Genomic DNA, 14,426 nt, shown 5'->3' on the forward strand with positions numbered 1-14,426 from the left:
AATTCTTAGATTTCCATATTGATGAGAATTTAAAATGGAAAAAGCACATTTTGGAACTCATAAAACAACTTTGTTGAGCCACATTTGCATATAGAATCATTGCAAGTCTTTGGGAGAGACAAATCAGTAAGTTCAGACATTTTGCATTGCTCACAGACGATCACCTTGTAGAAATCTGTTTCAGAAGTTGGGCATTCTGATTGCTGTTCCACAGTATATTTATTCCATCATGAAATCTGTTGTAAATAATCCACTACAGTTCAAAAGGAAGAATGATGTACATAATTACAATGCCATAAGGAAAAATGACATTCATTACTCCACATGAAGGTTGTTTTTAGCACAAAAAGGGCTTCACAATACTGCAACAAAAATTTTGGATCACTTATCCGGTGATATAAAATGTCTGACAGGGTGCAAAGTAAAATCAGAAAAAAAGATGAAAAAGTTTCTCCTTGACAACTTCTTGTATCCCATAGAAAAATTTCTATTATTGTAATATGTAAAAGATGTTGGGCAGGAATTACTTACTCACAACTGTATATTTAAAGAAAAAGAAAAGGGAAAAAGCTTAGCAGTGTTCAGCATGTAAACATAGCAACAAATTAATTTGTCGTATAATTGTAAAATGACTCGTTCCGCATCACCGCGATTTATCGTGCAAAATCATCTATGGAATATGAAACTTGCTAACCAGCCGACTGCGGCAGCGCGCTGAGCTGAGAGGGTGTGCTGTGTTGCAGGGCAACGACGAGTCGTGCCTGTCCATCCTGAACAACTTCTACAACGACGGCGTCAAGTGGCACGACGTCGCCTGCCACCACGTGAAGCCGTTCGTCTGCGAGGACAGCGACGAGCTGCTCAACTTCGTGCGCTCCCGCAACCCCGGCATCCGCCTCTGATCTGATCCGCGCTCTCTCTCTCTCTCTCTCTCTCTCTCCTTCTTTTGTATTATTTGTCTATATTATTTAAATACACAATAAACTATTTTTAATATATTAACACCGTGTCTTGCAACACTCACTTGTATTGTATGCATTGTATGTTAACCGGGGACCTAAAAACGACGGAGAGGCTCCGTCCCCGCCGCAGCCGTCCACAACCCTACGACGACTACCGCAGTCCACCCCTCCACCGCCCCACACCGTACCCAGGGTTATTGTGCAGTTCGGCCCGCGGTGGACTCCCCAGGGAAGGTCCCACACCAGACGAGTGTAACCCTTATGTTTGCGTGGTAGAGTAATGGTGGTGTACGCGTACGTGAAGAACTTGTTTGCGCAGCAATCGCCGACGTTGTGTAACTGAGGCGGAATAAGGAAAACCAGCCGCATTCGCCGAGGCAGATGGAAAACCGCCTAAAAACAATCCCCAGACTGGCCGGTTCACCGGACCTCGACACAAATCCGCCGGGCGGATTCGTCCCGGGGACCAGGCGCTCCTTCCCGCGCGGAAAGCCGTGCGTTAGACCGCACGGCCAACCGGGCGGGCCAACCCTCACTTCCTATGTTCCATGTTTGGAGAGCCCTGCAGAGATTTATGGCTTTGCTTCGTCACACTCGTGACGAAATTAATAAATGAAAAAGGCAGGGTACCATTGTTCGTGTGATAACTCTCAATCATGTGGAAACAGAATCGTTGATTCTTGTCGATGATCACATGCCTACCTACAACCCTATCATTTCTTCCTGCAGTTTATGAAGTAAATTAGGGTTTGCCTGAAAGATCTAACTGTATCTCTGACCGCTCAGCGTCGGATCTCGCAAACTACAGCAGGATTTTCAACAGTGGCGTGTTTGAGTGTTAGGGACAGGGGAAACACTACAGACGAATAACAAAAAGGCTATTAAAATTCATATAGTGATCACAGACACATGAGAAAAGGCGAGGAGCCTTCAAAGTGTGAGGAAATCCATGAATCCACATTTCTAGATTTTGCTGCCACAAGTCAGCATTCCAGAGAAAAAGACTACATAAAAGCACACAAAGAAAATAACGGTGGGAACTCGTTCCAGCTCTTAGGAAAATGTATTGAGAAAGGGTAAGTGAATGGACCCTCAGATTAATAAGAGAGCAATTTTATTTCTTTTTTTCAGTTTCCAGTCGGGCGTGAAATTAAAACCACAGTGAAAATCCGATGAAGCTTTGCGCAGATTAAGTTGCACAGTGTTTTTACTATGCCTGTCGATCTCGTCATGTCGCACTTTGCACTTCTGAGTGTACAGTGAGCACGTAAAGATGCCTGGAACGGTGGTGTCTCCCGCCAAGTGTAAAGTGCATGCTGTAATTCGAGGTCTTCATTCTGAGGGATTCCGCCTGATTTCATGCTACCCACACAATAGAACTATCAAGCGTGACAGTATAGTGCAGCAAAATGGTTCAAATGGCTCTGAGCACTATGGGACTTAACATCTGAGGTCATCAGTCCCCTAGACTTAGAACTACTTAAACCTAACCAACCTAAGGACATCGCGCACATCCATGCCCGAGACAGGATTCGAACCTGCGACCGTAGCGGTCGCGCGGTTCCGGACTGAAGCGCCTAGAACCGCTCGGGCACAACGGCCGGCCATAGTGCAGCAACGCTGAAGGAACTTTGAAGCAGGACGTACAGACAATCACGATGCAAGCAATCAGGGAAGGATGGTGTCGCCAGCCGATGATCTAGGTTAGCAAGTGGATCACGTGATTCGAGAAAATCATCTACGAAGGGTAACTGAGAACAAGCGAAGAGGAATGCCCTTCTTCATGTCAATGCTCGGCCACACACTGCAGCTGCAACAAAGACGACGCTCTCGCAGCGTTTTCGATGGGAAGTATTTCATCACCCACTGTACAGGCTGGACTTGGCTCCCTCTCATTTTCATCCCTTTGCTTACATGAACCCCTGACGGTGTGTGACGGAGGGTACCGTGAGTACCTCTATCGGTTCTCCCTTCTATTCCAGTCTCGTATTGTTCGTGGAAAGAAGAATTGTCGGTATGCTTCTGTGTGGGCTCTAATCTCTCCGATTTTATCCTCATGGTCTCATCGCGAGATATACGTAGGAGGGAGCAATATACTGCTTGACTCCTCGGTGAAGGTATCTTCTCGAAACTTTAACAAAAGCCTGTACCGAGCTACTGAGCGTCTCTCCCGCAGAGTCTTCCACTGGAGTTTATCTATCATCTCCGTAACGCTTTCGCGATTACTAAATGATCCTGTAACGAAGCGCGCGGCTCTCCGTTGGATCTTCCCTATCTCTTCTATCAACCCTATCTGGTACGGATCCCACACTGCTGAGCAGTATTCAAGCAGTGGGCGAACAAGCGTACTGTAACCTACTTCCTTTGTTTTCGGATTGCATTTCCTTAGGATTCTTCCAATGAATCTCAGTCTGGCATCTGCTTTACCGACGATCAACTTTATATGATCATTCCATTTTAAATCACTTCTAATGCGTACTCCCAGATAATTTATGGAATTAACTGCTTCCAGTTGCTAACCTGCTATTTTGCAGCTAAATGATAAGAGCTCTATCTTTCTATGTATTCGCAGCACATTGCACTTGTCTACATTCAGATTCAATTGCCATTCCCTGCACCATGCGTCAATTCGCTGCAGATCCTCCTGCATTTCAGTACAATTTTCCATTGTTACAACCTCTCGATACACCACAGCATCATCTGCAAAAAGCCTCAGTGAACTTCCGATGTCATCCACAAGGTCATTTATGTATATTGTGAATAGCAACGGTCCTATGACACTCCCCTGCGGCACACCTGAAATCACTCTTATTTCGGAAGACTTCTCTCCATTGAGAATGACATGCTGCGTTCTGTTAACTAGGAACTCTTCAATCCAATCACACAATTGGTCTGATAGTCCATATGCTCTTACTTTGTTCATTAAACGACTGTGGGGAACTGTATCGAATGCTTTGCGGAAGTCAAGAAACACGGCATCTACCTGTGAACCCGTGTCTATGGCCCCCTGAGTCTCGTGGACGAATAGCGCGAGCTGGGTTTCACACGACCGTCTCTTTCGAAGCCCATGCTGATTCCTACAGAGTAGATTTTTAGTCTCCAGAAAAGTCATTATACTCGAACAACTGATCGACGTTAGAGATATAGGTCTATAGTTCTGCACATCTGTTCGACGTCCCTTCTTGAAAACGGGGATGACCTGTGCCCTTTTCCAATCCTTTGGAACGCTAAGCTCTTCTACAGACCTACGGTACACCGCTGCAAGAAGGGGGGCAAGTTCCTTCACGTACTCTGTGTAAAATCGAACTGGTATCCCATCAGGTCCAGCGGCCTTTCCTCTTTTGACCGATTTTAACTGTTTCCCTATCCCTCTGTCATCTATTTCGGTATCTACCAGTTTGTCATCTGTGCGACAATCTAGAGAAGGAAAGAACTACAGTGCAGTCTTCCTCTGTTCTTTAAGTCTAAGTCGGAGCGGCGACTATGAAGAGAATTGGCTGCAAGATTAGCTAAATATCCAAAATAAAATATTTTTTATGTTCACTGTGGTTTCCATTCGGCGGAACGATCGGACCATGACGAAAAAAAAAATACTAGCCCCCGTAGACACAAGAACGAGGGTAAGTGCGCATGAGTACGTAGCTTACCGCTACACGGGCGTGCTGTTGGCTGCTTGCAGTACTGGATTCGACTATTCTTACAGCGATAATGGAAACTGCGTGTGTCTTCTTGAGGTACGACCGGATTAGTATCGTGAATTTCCAGTAAACATCAGACTCCTAGGTAATGAATTTCAACTCATGTTGCAACTAAGATGGTGGTAGGCTTCACAATGAGTCGAAACCAATCAGCCGCGACTAGAGCTTCTTAGTTAGCTGTAGATAGTGCTCCATAGGTTTTATTGCCCTACTCGAGTGCCTCCCGGGAAAAGTATATTCCGCGCTGCCAACCTTATAGGGGAGCCAGCACTAATCTCTCCTGCTGCGTTAGTGCTGAGTGGCAGGGCGAACTTAGGTTCTTACGTTGACTAGCGAGAGTGGCGCAGATCCAGAAACGTGACTGAAAAGGCGTTCTTCCGCGAGAGCGTGGCCAGGAGGCAAGTTTGAACGCAACGGCTCCTTTCTCCCTTTTTAACGTACCGCGCCATGTTGGGACAGTTTTAATAAATTGATTTCCAGCAATCTCAAAATTATCCAAAGCTTCTCGTCCTACGCTCCTTATCCTTGGTAGCATTTTGGTCAGTCAGAAATTAAGGGGAGGATTACTTTTGTGGCGCAAATTTGGACGTCATATTTACTAGCTCATTGATTAAACATGCAATCGTCCTGTGGGTGTCGTCATTTGGTTCGTAACTTCTCATACAGTTGGAATCCGTGATTAAAATTTATATTCATTAAATATTTCGAGTCTCATCCTTAGTAAGGGCTGGACGAAACGGTTGTTCGGACACCTCCACGCGTATGTGTATGAGATTTAGAAAAATCTCAGGTTCAAACTCTGTTCTAAGCACCTGAAACTCTCAAAAGTCATCACTAGTCAAAACGCTACTATTTTCAGGCAACATGGACTCATCAACGAAAGGACCACAGCTTTTCCCAGCGATTTACAAAGAATATAATGGCCACTTTTTTACGAAACACTGCAAGAACAAACATTTTTTTTTTTTTTCAGATCGTTTTATTGTTCCTTAAAATACCTGCATTGGAAATTTATACACATCTGCGTGCATTCGAACCAATTTAGTAACATTTTTTTTTCTCTGATGTCCCCCACAAAAAAAGTTTTGGATGGTTCTACAGCTTTTTGAGGTGATGAAAACTGCTGTCCACATATTTTTCTGTGATACAAAGGAAGAAAAATATGCCGTTAACCGACATATCAGTTGAATTACGGCAATGAGGCATTAATTCCATGTTTCTCTCCGTCAAATAATTGATTGTTTGACGTTCTGTGTGATGATGAAGAATCATGTGACATTATCGGTGAATTTCCCTGGTTTCATTGATAATTTTCGGAAAAAAATATTATATAACAGTCATCATTAACTGTTCTTCAATCCTGTAAGGCGATGGTGCGACATGGTCATTACAACCAGGGAAACAACTGATTACTTTCTTGGGAGTGTTTCTTCGCGAACAAACTACTTTTGTTTCTTTCGCTTCATCTTGGAACCTCAGACAGTTGACTGCTGTTGATATTCCCCCTAATACAAATACATCCGAGTTTGTTTCCTGTTAACGATGTTGTATACAGCTTTTGAATTTACTCGGTCGAATTTTTTGAGCATTTCCTTACACCAGCTGACACCAGCTTCGGTGAAATTCTGCAGAATCCATTCGCAGCAGATATCCTTCGCAGCTGAATGTTCACGCAACATCGAACGTACCGCAATCTTAAGTATGTCTACGGAAGCCTCATCTCGCGGTACGTCGCATGCTGACGCTCTACAATATGGGGTGCACAACATCAATGTTTTTTTGAAAAGCAATAATCGACTTGATCGATCTTTTCAAGAAATTCATAAGCGGCGGAAGCACAGCCACGACGAAGTACAGCGAACCAATGAATTTTAAAAGTGATCAACAAAATTGAACAAAGCAATGAGCTGCATTATTGTTGTGTTAGGCCCTTAGTAAAATCATAAAAAATTTCAAAACTATTTCTTTAAATGCTCACTGTAAACAAACAACTTGTTCAATTTCAGAGCTGCCATTGTTTTAACAGTTAAAAAAACACCGGTTCTCAATATACAGAAAACACACAACCAGCAGCACAATAATACATAACAGGTACAATCATCTCACCGCACAAAAGCAAGTCAGGTTCAGATGTCTCCTACATAGGCTGATCAGAATTCCAATGGATAAAGATAGCTACACACAAGAATTAAACATGATCAGACACATTGCAACAGGAAATGGGTATAACATAAAAGTAGTAGACAAACGGAACACTAAAATAAAAACAAAACTGACACAAAACTCACACAACAACTTTATGGCACAACACAGCACCAATGATCATACACCAGAGAACACATAAAGGACACAAGATGAAAAAACGACAAAGAACAGGAAAACATACCAGACACTGACATTTAACAAACAAAATAATCCTTATAATAAGAAACATTATGAGAAAACAAGGTGGAAACATGGCATTCACAACAAACAATATGGTACAAAAAAGATTAAAAAAACACTGGCCTACATATCATCAATAAATTCAGCAAATCAGGTATATACCATAATGTTACTCATAATATGGGTATACTTGGCAGTATCAACTCGACCATCTCTCCTGCGAAGCATTCCAAGACAACAGGAACACATCCACACACACACACAGCCACTGCAGGATCACTAATGGATGTTTTTTGGGTTGAATCGAGCACGTTGTGTCCTGTATTCTCGTACTGGACCATCGTTAGCTGATAAAAATACAGATTCGTCAGAATATGTCACATTCTGACAGTCGTGATTGAAAATTTCCTTGACAAACGCTGACTGGTAAAGTCGATGAGTAGTAGAAGAGTGGCCACTCTAGATGACCTTGAACTGAGACTAGAGGTCATTCTGGGAAATTTCATGCAATTTTGCTTGTCATATTCCGCTGACAGCATCAGCATTGGCTCACCTCCAAGGTCATTCCAGGAATCATGACATCCTGCCATGTGCTGAAGTCAGGGAGAGTATGGGCCTCTCCTGCACTTCACCAAATTTTGTAAGAAGCACCCTCCTCCCCAAGTGTCCACACTCTGCAGCCAAATAAGGTAAAGTACTCGAACTGATAAAAAATTTGTCAATTATGCTTTCGTTACTGACTTCCGAAAAATAGTTTAAGGACTGGCTCACCAGTCACATTGGTAAATTTTTTTTCTCTAGCTGGCAGCAGCGTAATACGCCGCTCTGCAGCCTACAGATAAAGTTAAAAAACATACTGAGGAGATTTAACAATAAAAAGAGGAGATAAAACGGTGACTGTTTAAAACTGGTACATGGCGAAATAGTTGTGAAGAAAACATAAAAACAAATGGGTCAATGATGCTGATTAAAAACACTTAGGAAATAGCCAGGCACAATTAAAAAACATGGTGACAGACTCGTTTCTGTTCGCAACACTTGAAAACGGTGATGCACAAGACTGAACACTCACGGAAAACACTGCACTAAAGATGATGAAGGCATATGAGTGTTGGGAGGGGGGGGGGGGGAGGACCCGGACAATGAGGCGGGGTTGGAGGGGGGTGGGGGTGGAGGTAGATTGGTAACTTTTATTTGAAGCTACATGGAATATACGGCTTACTGGAATGGGTAGACAGCATATTTCTCTACTAATAATTGAAACCAACATTTGCTTACACTTGTAAAATATAAACGACGAAATAAAAAATTTTCATTCGTCAAAAATGAGCATTAAATACTATGTCAGAAGCCCTAAAAACACAAATAAAAGAAAGTCCACTTTCACACAGCCTGCTTGCTCCTGTCACCAGCAAATGGCTGCACTGTATAAAACGAGTGCTTAGCACCAATAGCAGATGGCTGCACTGTAAAATCGAGGAAGTTCGATTTTTATACAACGATTTCGTACTGGCACCGATAGGTTCCTGCATAGTTAAAAAGCTCAACAGAATTGCAAATATATTATTTTCCACATCTAAAATGTTGAAAAAAGTTCTAAAATATCTTAAAAATAAGTCTGCAGGATAAAATATAAGATGCTTACATTACTGATTGAGGATAATATATGAAAAAACATGGTAAGATGCAAAACAATTAATGTGTTACCATATACATCTGCAATAAAATCGCGAATTAATTTCTACATAGTCATATATTGGTCAAATTAGTGCTCAAAAATTCTAAAGTACGTACCACAATACTAATAATAACTGACAATTGAGAATGTAGGCCTAATAATTCGATGTCATAAAACTAACCTGACCAAGTTATAGCTGCAGAAAAACACATGTCAGCTAAGCACGCAAATAGACAAACTGAATGTAATGAATTAGGCCTACTTTTTGATGTATGTCACAACACTCTGTCAAAATATATATTCCTGTATTTAAAATGTTCTCAAGTGCCAATTTAGATGGGACCAAAATAATGCATCATGTTATTCACTAGAAAAACTGTAAATAATGCTACTGATTGGCATTTACTGCCAGCTATTACAAATGACACAGGGTTCCTGGAAGTTATGCACAATAACAGCAATTTGCAGTCAGAAGGACCCCTAAAAGCTTTGTAGACTGTATGTGTCCGATATTATTGTTCACAATACTCTAAAAATATGTCAGAAACGTGAAAGTGTGATGTTCATGTTACAGTGGTGTCTAAATACGTAAAGTGTGTGTTCAGTCTGTGAAGTAGCATTTTGCGGAAACTATGACTCGTGGAAAGAAAATCCTGGAACTAACTACACCACTGCAAACACACACACCCAACATAATTGTTTTATTAGGGAAGGAAGAAAAGAATAAGATGTCTTTATTACCAAATATTACTTAGACAACAAAGGAATATGTACTGATTGTAAACACACGACCAAAGACGGCAACAGATTGTTTGGTTGTTGGTTGTGTTGGGGAAGGAGACCAGACAGCGAGGTCATCGGTCTCATCGGATTAGGGAAGGACAGGGAAGGAAGTCGGCCGTGCCCTTTGAAAGGAACCATCCAGGCATTTGCCTGGAGCGATTTAGGGAAATCACGGAAAACCTAAATCAGGATGGCCGGACGCGGGATTGAACCGTCGTCCTCCCGAATGCGAGTCCAGTGTCTAACCACTGCGGCACCTCGCTCGGTACGGCAACAGAGAGAGATGTGACATTTCCAAAGATAACTGCAGAATCAATATCTCGGAAAAAAAACGACTTACCATATATTGTGAGACGTCTCATATTTCGGAACCACTAATTAAATATTGCTACGCCTATATTTTGTGTATAGCTCATTACAATACATGTTTATCGTATTATAAGCAAAATCACTACGAAAATTCGATTTCGTATATCTTGCAGGTACAAAGAACCATCATAATACGCCTAACGCCTGATGCAAGACACTGTATGACCAACATCCATTGCTACAGATGCTACACAAATGCCGCAAAAAGTGATGTTATTCGCTGCGCAGTTGCGTTTTTTGAAATTATGACTCATTAAAATAAAATTCTGGAACTAACTACACCACCACAAACACGCACACACAACATTATTGCCTTATTACGGAAGGCATGGATCAGCATGACAGTGCCTGTCAACAGAGACGAGACGAAGATATCGATGTCGTAATACAAAGTAAACAGAGGTGAAACAATGTGATTACAGCAAGAATTGCCGAAGTAACGTAATTATATTTAACGGAGTGGTAGAGAAGAAAGATACAAGCCATCATGTACATACCTGTACAGTCTTTCACAGGGAACAAACAAACAGTCCATTCTGTAGCTTTCTGAAGCCAGGCAATACCATGTTCATTAGCCACGGAAAACGTAAAAAATTTCCTATAGTCACGTGACTGGCCACTTTATAAAATCTACAAGGGTGTTATCATGTGCGCTGCCCAGTTTTGGCCTTGTGATTTGACATATATATAATATAAGTTTTACTCTACAGTTGGAGATCGCCCACATTAAACAATCAATCCTAGCTGTCTTCTCGTGTAGGAGAACTCTAGTCGCTGTATATGTGAGATGTCGCCTCCAAGTCAACATTATGCTCCACCTGGAAGAAACTTTATAGAACTACCAAGGCTCGTTCCGTTGATGTACATTTATAGTGTAGTTTCATGAGGTAGAATAGTGTGTGAATCCGACGTGTACTGTGTACAGAACAACGCTTCTCCTGTTTTAATACAGCTCTTCTGTCAGAGTCAGAACAGCTTATTACAGACGTATGGAGATAGAATACAGTCAATGGTCCACCCTTACGCCAGTAGAAAAACAGCAGAAACGTTGTTAAACACCATAGAATGACTGTTCCGTAAGTTATTCGCAACTGGAGTAGAGCAGTGGTATTCCCACTCAGGGCTCGCCGCTATTTAGTTGCAACATAGTATTGCCTGAACCATCGCAGCCCAAGGGGTTGCTAATCCAGTGCTAGCAAAACTGACGGAAACACAGCATACACGTGTAGGAGACACGTTACCAGACTGAACGCTGGAATACAACATGTGGACCCTTCTACAACCGAGTGACGGTAAATCGTGATCTGTCGTCCAGTTTTCATATGTTGTAAACGATTTGATTGTAGCAGGAAGACGAAGCTGCAACGGTGTCTTGATCAACAACAAGCCAACATTGCTGACACAGTGCTCTCGAACCATGTCATTCTATGTATAATACATGATAAAATTCAAATAGATGGCTGTATGTATATAGCACTTTAGTAAGCCTACCAGCGTACATCAGAATAGTGGCATATACCAGCGGCGATGTAAATACTATTAGCTAATGATAGTCTCCACGTCGCTGCATATGGTTCAGACACTCACTAATAATAGTCTTAATAGGTTTATATGACATATCATAAACTTCACCCCATGAACCATGAACCTTTCCATTAGTGGGGAGGCTTGCATGTCTCAGCGATACAGATAGCCGTACCTTAGGTGCAATCACAATGGATGGGTATCTGTTGAGAGGCCAGACAAACGTGTGGTTCCTGAAGAGGGGCAGCAGCCTTTTAATAGTTGCAGGGGCAACAGTCTGGATGATTGACTGATCTGGCCTTGTAACACTCACCAAAACGGCCTTGCTGTTCTGGTACTGCGAACGGCTGAAAGCAAGGGGAAACTACAGCAGCAATTTTTACCGAGAGCTTGCAACTTTACTGTACGGTTAAATGATGATGGCGTCCTCTTGGGTAAAATATTCCGGAGGTAAAATAGTCCCCCATTCAGATCTCCGGGCGGAGACTACTCAGGAGGACGTCGTGATCAGGAGAAAGAAAACTGGCGTTCTACGGATCGGAGTGTGGAATGTCAGCTCCCTTAATCGGGCCGGTAGGTTAGAAAATTTAAAAAGGGAAATGGATAGGTTAAAGTTAGATCCAGTGGGAATTAGTGAAGTTCGGTTGCAAGAGGAACAAGACTTCTGGTCAGGTGAATACAGGGTTATAAATACAAAATCAAATACGGGTAATGCTGGAGTAGGTTTATAATGAATAAAAAATAGGAGTGCGGGTAAGCTACTACAAACAGCATAGTGAACGCATTATTGTGGCCAAGATAGACACGAAGCCAATGCCTACCACAGTAGTACAAGTTTATATGCCAACTAGCTCCGCAGATGATGAAGAGATTGATGAAATGTATGATGAGATAAAAGAAATTATTCAGATAGTGGAAGGAGGTGAAAATTTAATACTCGTTGGTGACTGGAATTCGATAATAGGAAAAGGAAGAGAAGAAAACGCAGTAGGTGAATATGGAATGGGAGTAAGGAATGAAAGATAAAGCCGCCTGGTAGAATTTTGCACAGAGCATAGCTTAATCATAGCTAACACTTGGTTCAAGAATCATGAAAGAAGCCCGTATACGTGGAACAGGCCTGGAGATACTGGAAGGTGTCAGTAGATTATATAATGGTAAGACAGAGATTTAGGAACCAGGTTTTAAATTGTAAGACATTTCCAGGGGCAGAAGTGGACTCTGACCTCAATCTATTGGTTATGAACTGTAGATTAAAACTGAAGAAACTGCAAAAAGGTGGGAATTTAAGGAGATGGTACCTGGAAAAACTGACTAAACCTGAGGTTGTACAGAGTTTGAGGGAGAGCATAAGAGAACGATTGACAGAAACGGGGGAAAGAAATACAGTAAAAGAAGAATGGGTCTCTTTGAGGGATGAAATAGTGAAGGCAGCAGAGGATCAAGTAGGTAAAAAGACGAGGGCTAGAAGAAATCCTTGGGTAACAGAATAAATATAGAATTTAATTGATTAAAGGAGAAAATTTAAAAATGTGGTAAATGTAGCCGGCAAAAAGGAATACAAACGTTTCAAAAATGAGATCGACAGGAAGTGGTAGAGGACTCATGTAAGGACGTAGAAGCATATCTCACTAGGAGTAAGATAGATACTGCCTACAGGAAAATTAAAGAGACCTTTGGCATAGATTTTAATTTATATATTTATAGATGTTGTTGTTGTTGTGGTCTTCAGTCCAGAGACTGGTTTGATGCAGCTCTCCATGGTCCTCTATCCTGTGCAAGCTTCTTCATCTCCCGGTACCTACTACAACCAACATCCTTCTGCATCTACTTAGTGTATTCATCTCTTGGTCTCCCTTTACGATTTTTACCCTCCACGCTGCCCTCCAATACTAAATTGGTGATCCCTTGATGCCTCAGAACATGTCCTACCAACCGATCCCTTCTTCTCGTCAAGTTGTGCCACAAATTTCTCTTCTCCCCAATTCTATTCGATGCCTCCTCATTACTTATGTAATCTACCCATCTAATCTTAAGCAGTGTTCTGTAGCACCACATTTCGAAAGCTTCTATTCTCTTCTTGTCCAAACTATTTATCGTCCATGTTTCACTTCCATACATGGCTACACTCCATACAAATAATTTCACAGAAACCAGACTGCAGTTATGAGAGTCGAGGGTCTTGAAAGAGAAGCAGTGGCTGGGAAGCGAGTGAGACAGGGTTGTAGCCTATCCCCGGTGTTATTCAGTCTGTATATTGAGCATACTCTAAAGGGCAAGTACATATTCAGGGGCAAACTTGATTGATTTATGACCCCCCCCTTAACTTGTTATTCTCCTATTTTATGATCCCCAGGGGGTTGATTTATGACATCCTAGGGATAATCCATTCTTCTGAGAAACCCCCACCCAAACCCTCTCCCCCTCCTCCTCACCCATCCTTCTGGAAAACCCCTGATAAAAGCGCATTGACTGATTAATTAAATCGATCAATTAATTAACCCCTCTCTGCCCCTCTCTGTCTGAGAAATCCCCCAGCCCTCCTTTCCCATCTACCACTTACCCCCCCCCCCCATATAGAATTGTTGAGAAAAAGACTCAGTCTGTGCTGGAGAAGAAGGGATTCAAAATTGCAATGTTAATTACATAGCAGAGGATATACTGTATTTATAAAATTCAATTTTCAGTGGTTGGATCTCTTTATTCGGTAGGAAAAGCTCACGTCCAGCAACTACATGCCCTAATTATGTAGTTACACTACTGCAGATTGGAGGTGTTGTCTTCTTGGAAAATTTGTGTGCATGTGTGTGTGTGTGTGTGTGTGTGTGTGTGTGTGTGTGTGTGTGCTTGTCTTGTCATGCAGGGATGGACTGAACTAGTGCACAGTGCCACCACCACCTGTGAATGTCTGACCTCTCAACCCACCTCCCCATCCCTCCCAGGAGAATCCTGCAGGAAAGAGACTCAGTCTGTACTGGAGAGGAAGGATCTTATGGCATGAAATTCAAATCACTGTCAATAATATAT

General features: G+C 42.1%; 1 protein-coding gene across 1 annotated transcript in view; it reads left to right on the forward strand.

Annotated features, from left to right (window-relative positions):
- LOC124795393 overlaps positions 1-998 on the forward strand; it is a 58,181-nt gene extending 57,183 nt beyond the window's left edge. Inside the window, exon 5 of the mRNA XM_047259405.1 lies at positions 744-998. Within this exon, the coding sequence (XP_047115361.1) occupies positions 744-902 (159 nt within the window). The 3' untranslated portion in view covers positions 903-998. The remainder of the gene's footprint in view (positions 1-743) is intronic.
- The last annotated feature ends 13,428 nt before the right edge of the window (positions 999-14,426 follow it).

This window comes from Schistocerca piceifrons, chromosome 4 (assembly GCF_021461385.2).
Source record: "Schistocerca piceifrons isolate TAMUIC-IGC-003096 chromosome 4, iqSchPice1.1, whole genome shotgun sequence".
NCBI classification, from domain to species: domain Eukaryota; kingdom Metazoa; phylum Arthropoda; class Insecta; order Orthoptera; family Acrididae; genus Schistocerca; species Schistocerca piceifrons.